This window comes from Lathyrus oleraceus, chromosome 1 (assembly GCF_024323335.1).
Source record: "Lathyrus oleraceus cultivar Zhongwan6 chromosome 1, CAAS_Psat_ZW6_1.0, whole genome shotgun sequence".
Classification (NCBI taxonomy): domain Eukaryota; kingdom Viridiplantae; phylum Streptophyta; class Magnoliopsida; order Fabales; family Fabaceae; genus Lathyrus; species Lathyrus oleraceus.
The window spans coordinates 113,561,990-113,568,705 of NC_066579.1; the positions used below are offsets into that span (position 1 = coordinate 113,561,990).

The 6,716-nt window shown below is 28.9% G+C and overlaps 1 protein-coding gene across 1 annotated transcript; it reads right to left on the minus strand.

Moving 5' to 3' along the window:
- Window positions 1-2,475: 2,475 nt before the first annotated feature.
- On the minus strand, window positions 2,476-5,824 carry LOC127120544 (protein trichome birefringence-like 19). The gene is made up of 2 exons (XM_051051012.1): window positions 5,213-5,824; window positions 2,476-3,412 (listed from the first exon to the last, which is right to left on the minus strand). The coding sequence occupies exons 1-2, from the start codon at window positions 5,723-5,725 to the stop codon at window positions 2,609-2,611; spliced, it is 1,317 nt and encodes a 438-aa protein (XP_050906969.1). The 5' UTR covers window positions 5,726-5,824; the 3' UTR covers window positions 2,476-2,608.
- Window positions 5,825-6,716: the final 892 nt, after the last annotated feature.

Below are 6,716 nucleotides of genomic sequence, written 5' to 3' on the forward strand. Positions count from 1 at the left end.
GGGCAACCCCCTCTCGGCCATGCCAGAAGTTCAGATCAATCATTACTTCCGATCCTCACTCCATTTTTGGTTCCAGTATGTAATGATGACACCCTCTATGCGTATTTATTTTTGATTCCCACAATCTCCATAATTTCATGTTCACTCTTCAATTCGCCAGTTCGTAACCTTTTCAGGTCACTGAATCAAGAGCTTTCAAAATCGAACATGAAGATCCATCATGTTCGATCCAATCAAGAAGCATTTTAACCCTGATTTTATGAATGTCTAGATCTTTGACTCATACGCTTCAAAGTAATGACTGGATCCAAAGCCACTCGCTTTCCCACCGTCGTTGCTGCTTTTGTAATTCAAGTAGAGATTAATCATCAGCTCTACCTCATCCGTAAAATATTGCAAATCCAAGAGAATAAGTTTCACTACATCCAGATCTGGTCTAGATCCTCAAATAGATGGATCTATACAAGTTCCTCTAATTGCTCCTCTGATTCCACCTTTAGTCTCATAATCTAAAGCCTTACCTGACTTCTAGATACTACGAGCTAACCTTAGGCTGCAAGGCACTAACAACATGTAGAACAACGTTAGAAAATAAAATTCACAAGTGATAGAAGAAAGGTTACTTTGCCTTGAAGAAACCCTTCACAACCCGCCTCAACGAGGGAATCTTACTCAAGAGAATATACTCAAAAGAACTCGCATTTTCGTTTTCGAGCTGATCACAACGAAGAAAGATGAAGCTCCTAAGTCAAAGAATCATCATATGAGAAAAAAACACTAAAGTCCTCCCTAGGGCCCTGAGGGAGATTGAGGAAGTCATTCTCCTTCCCCGGATCAAGCGAAGAATCAACCATCGAATAATCAATCGAAGCATCCTCTATGCACCCGGATCTTGGACAAAAAAAAACTAAAAATACATGGAAAAGCCTCCAAAGATGGGAAAGTGTGATGGGAAAGGAGTTCCAGACGAGCACGTGGAACTTTTCAATGATCGACTGAATTATTTTCGTGTTGACGAAGTCTTCAAATGCAAGTTGTTTGCATTAAATTTGGTCGGCCCAACCAGGTTATGGTTCATTGGTCTACCGGATGGGAGCATTGAATCATGGGAAAATTTATGTGAACGATTCTCCGCACACTTTACCGCCTAGAAGAGACAACCTGTGACTGTAACTGCCTTTTACGAGATCATTCAAGGGAAGATAGAGAGCTTGCGGTTTCATATCGACCGTTTTAAGCAAATTACTGTTGAAGTAAAGGGAGACGAAGAAAGCCTTAAGTGATGGATCTTTGAGAATAATCTTCTATGTGATCATCCTTTCAGGTTGAAGATCAGAAGGAAGAAGGTGAGAACCACTTAGGAGATGTTGAACATGACTCAGTCTTACATGATCCTGAAGGAGAAGGTGAATACGTTGTTCGACAATCTGGCCTTTGTTGATGCCAACTCTAGCCATCCAATCGAGAGGGATTCTCATCGACGGAAGGACGAGTCTGATAGAGGAGTATATTATGAGAGAAGATCTACTAGGACCGTGCCAACATAAAATTCTAGAGAGGAGGAATCATACTCTATTTCCCTATTCGAGAGTCGTCCCAAGCTATAGGTCGAAGTACGACATCTATCATAAAGGTCACAACCACAACACTGCCGACTGCATCTAACTGAAGGATGTCATCAAAGGTTTAATCAAAATAGGTTGATTTACCGAGTATGATAAATGGGGAAAAAGAGAAAGGGGGAATCACCCCAAGGGAAAGTCACCCTCTAAAACTACCGAAGCGGGAGCCAGTGGCAAGAGCAATGAGGCTAGCAAAGGTAAGAACCCATATATTTATTTGATGTTTATTATTTTATTATTATAAATATTTAGTGACATGATTTTTTATGTCGTAACCCTCTTTTTTAGTCACGTGAATTTCACGTCACTAAATTATGTGGTCGGAGACAACTTTTCTTGTAATATTACACGTCGTAATACTTCACAAGTATGTTATTTAGGAGATATAACCCTTTTCTTAATGATTTTATGTAAATTTAAAAAGTTAATTAAATTAATTATCATTATTAAATTTATTAATAGTTTACTTTCTTTTTGTTGAAATTTAGTTATTGAAACCAATTAATTGGTCACTAAATAACTACCCACCCCCCTTAAAGCATAAGTTAAGAATTCTAAAAATAGAAAAAAAATTAATTAAATAAAGTAATATTTATGTTTTTAAATATTTTTTATAAATAGATAATTAATTTGTGTATTTGGAGTACAGGTAAGTATTAACCAAATTATTTAATTAAAATCAGTTATCTTTTTGGGTAAATATAGAAAGGAGTTTGACCTATCTGCATAAATATATTCTACCGGAGGGACATAAGTTTAAACCTGCGAAATTTTTTAAATAGTTGAATTTCAACCATTAAATTATTATATTAAAAAAATAAACTAGAGTCTTGATATTAAAAAAAATCCTAGCTATTAAGAATCTTCAATTTTAATAATTTATTATAAATATAACAAAAATTATCTCTACAAAATTCAATAAATATGGCAATTATAGTTTATAAGAAATATTAGCCATACATAAATAATATTTAAAATCTATCTAATTATGAATCAATGCGACGCCTTTCTTTCTTAGACTTAACAATCTCCATCTTCAACATTTCAAGTAAGAAATCATTCCATGTATCAATCGGTCCAGGCAAACACCAATGGACACAATCGTTATACAAAGTCACATTCTCTCCCGGCAAATGTCCATACTTACTTGGATGTCCGTCCGGTCGCAATAACATCGATTGCGTAGTATCGAGCAATCTGAATTTCAAACCATTTCTTTTTGCCCTTTTTTGAGAAATTTTATACTCCTCCAACTGAATCATATATAACTCCATATTAGTCCCTTCTAGCCTAGCCTCATTACTCTTAAATGGCTTAGTCCTCACACAGTTCCCACCTTGATTCCATATACCATTCTCAAAATGAGATGGTGCAAATGTCCTAAGAAATGTCACACCCTTAAAATTTTCTAAACTATTTAAGGCTCTAAATGCTGTCCTAAAAGCCTTTCTATAGCCATAATACATTGTTAAATCAGTCACATTTTCTAAGAGACAATAATGGCATCCAACAATTTTTCCTTTCTCATAGAAAACCATTGGCTTGTAGAACCAATGTCCTCCATTGATTATGACATAGTCAAAATCTTCAATTTCTGATGTCCATTTTTCATCAAACTCATCAAGATAAATGTTGTAGAGACCAGTGTGTGTTGGCCCATCTGAATTTTCTTGTTTTGTTTTGACAAGAAATGGTGTCCAATAAACAGCCATGGTGAAATTGTAACTTGGATATTTCCATCTCATGAAATATTCATCTTTTGTGGATGATACATCAATGGGCCATTCCACCTATAAAATTTAAATGTATATAAATTTAACAATCTATACTTATCAATCAAAATAATATATAAAAAAAAACACACCATTTTTATAACCATTTCATTCATGGCTAGTAAATATACAAGTTTCATATTCCCTTTGACCGAATTTTATTTAGTTGTTGAGTAAAAAAATATTTTCTTTTGATGAAATAAAGTGTTATAGATAGTTAATACATTGAAATATAAATGTAAATGTTTTTAGTTTATATTTAGTTTAATTTGATAAATTTAAAAAATAATTTTTCTTAGAGAGTATATATAATCAATGTATACAAACAATATCTTCGATTATAAAAATCTAATTCCTTTGAACAATAATAACTTGTGGCAATTATTCAATGTTGGCATGAAAACAAAAAAAGAAAGTTAAGCCAAAAGAAATAATAGTTGGATTGTGAAACGACATGTCAGCATCATGTGGTTTTGGTTGCATTACATATTGACAACTATTTCACTTTCAACATAACTTTATTATTTGAGTCAGAAAAAGACTTTATCATTGAATATGGGTTTGCATAAGTACAATCTCTATAAATATAATAATCAATAAAATTTTAAATAGCATTAAAATATATAAAAGACAAAAGGCATATAGCTATTTTAAATAGTTTATGCAATGTCATCATTTATTTAATTATATCATGTTAAACTTAGCTTAATTACAATTTTTTATACTGAAATTGGACGAGTGTTGTGAAGGCATATTATAATTTATAATAAAGTGAGTTTATTTGAATAAAATAAATAAACAGTTACTTTAGAGTGTTCATGTGGCCTAGTTAGGGACATAGAAGACACTGAATGTCATTGCCAGAGTTTCAAAGCGTGCAAAGATTCCACTTTTTGTATCATTATTATTTTTTTATTTAACAAATAAAAGTACAGAGAAAAAAATTCTTCGACTCAAAGAATTAATCAATCTTATATCCTTATTGTATATTTTAACTAATTAAATAATTTATTAAAAATCCAATCCCTGAATATAATTTATATTTGTTTTGTCTATACAATATTTTATGAATAAAATTGTGTAAAAATAATAACTTCTAATATTTTTATAACTAGTACAAAATTAAATTTTATTTTATATCATGTTATTTTATAATATTTCTAATAAATTTATATGAGTTTTTTTTTCCATATTAAGAAAAGTACATAGTAGATTTAATGTCTGCATGTATTAAAAAAAGTAGTTAGTAAATTTAATTTGTGCATTTACTCTCCGTATATTAATATGTACAAATTTAACTTTTTATATTTTATAATAAATTAATAATATTAATTAAAAAGTATATTTAAAAGAAAAAGCAAACACACTTAATAAATTGCATAGGATTTTATTTACAAAGAAACAAATATTCTTTACAAAAAGTTTATAATCAGTGATGGATGGAGTAAACTACAAACATGTTTTCTGTTTTCTAAATCCAAATATATATTAAAATGAACTCTGAAATTAAGGATATTTTAAATGACATATACCTTTCGATAATATATATATATATATATATATATATATATATATATATATATATATATATATATATATATATATATATATATATATATATATATATATATATATATATATATATATATATATATATATATATATATATATATATATATATATATATATATATATATATATATATATATAATTTATTAAATAAATTCTTCAAATCACTTAAATCCAAAGCAACTATGATAGAAAATGATGACAATTTTCTTTGAAAAAAAAATGAAGAAATGTTGAAGGGAAACTTACTCTTGATAGAAGACAAATCAAAGACTGCATGTGATTTCTCCCAACAGAATCTCCAACAAAAGCCATAGATTTTCCTCTAACAATTTCAAGAAACTGAAAAGGATTGAAAATTGGCAACTCACACTCATTTGGTTTCCATCTCCACTTCATGAAATCAGAATCTGGTCTTCCATATTTCATACAATTTTGATGTTCATGAATTGCCCAACATGTTTTGTTTGTGTAATATGGTGCTTTCGGATTCGGAATCCATTCACCACTGAAAATGTCACAAGTTTTCAATGATGTTGAAGGTAAAGTTTCTGGTTCAATATTTGGAGTAGAAGATGATGGTAATTGCTTAGACTTTGTTTGATTCATCATCAAGAGTAAAGATGAACCAAACAAAGGATATGATAAAGGGGTTACAAGAACAAGAATTGTGACAAAGATTGCTGTTAAGATTAGCTTTGGGATCATTTGTTTTTTGTTGTTGTTGTTTCCATAGAGATGGTCTTTCTCTTGGAACTTCATTTTTGAAGAAGAAAGAGAGAAAACAAGAGAAAAGGATATGGAAAATGAAAGAAGTTTTGGAATATATATTGGGAGTAAAGTTTTTTTTCGTATTGAGATTTATTGAGATTCTTAGTAAATTTTTTATCTAACAAGTTAGAATTTCACACTATAGTTTTTATTTGACCAATGTTAATAAAGTTAAATTAGATGTTATCATCAAAATTTAAATATTGTAAATTTTTTGAAACCATTTTGTCTATTAATTTAAAAGAAATTCACATATTAAAATAAGAGAAAAAAAAGACTATGTACTGATTTTGTAAAATATTTTTACACTGTTAACCAATCAGATACGTGCATCCCGCCAAGTCACATGTTTAATTTTAAAATACTTGTATGACATGGCAGAATGTTATAATTCTATTGGATGATGATGTAAAAAAAATTTATACCGACAGTGCACTACTTTTAATCTCTTAAAATAAATATAATGTTGCAAATTTAATGTCTCTATAAATTAAATTGATTTAATAATTATAAAATAATTATTTTATTATTGTAATTAATAATTATTGTTTTTGAAAAATTAATTTTTAAATTGAGTGTTGTGCTATTTTCTTTTTACTACAAGCATAAACAATGTTTGAAGTTAACTAACTATATTTAATTGAGATAGTAAGAATGTCTTTCAATTTAATTAAAAGTTTTTAATTCGATAATCTGAGTATAGAGCAGTTGCTCGATTTATAAATAAAAAGGCTTAAAGTTGCTTTTATAGACATTAATAGATTTACATATCATATCATGATTCATGATTTTTAATTATTATAAAAGAATAGGATATTTTATTTTAGCAAAAAGAGTTTTGACACTTCATCAATTTTTAATACAAAAAGTGAGAGAAGATCAAGATTTTTTAAATTAAAAATAAATGAAACAATTTTTTTTATTTATATATTTAGACGATCGATTAAAATTAATTTTGGAAATATATATAAAAATACAATTT

Excerpts from the sequence above, each read along its gene's own strand:
- LOC127120544 (XM_051051012.1), bottom strand. The coding sequence starts at position 5,725 with ATGAAGTTCCAAGAGAAAGACCATCTCTATGGAAACAACAACAACAAA. Across the intron at positions 3,413-5,212 it reads TGATTTGTCTTCTATCAAGA|GTGGAATGGCCCATTGATGT; the intron begins GTAAGTTTCCCT and ends TAAATTTTATAG.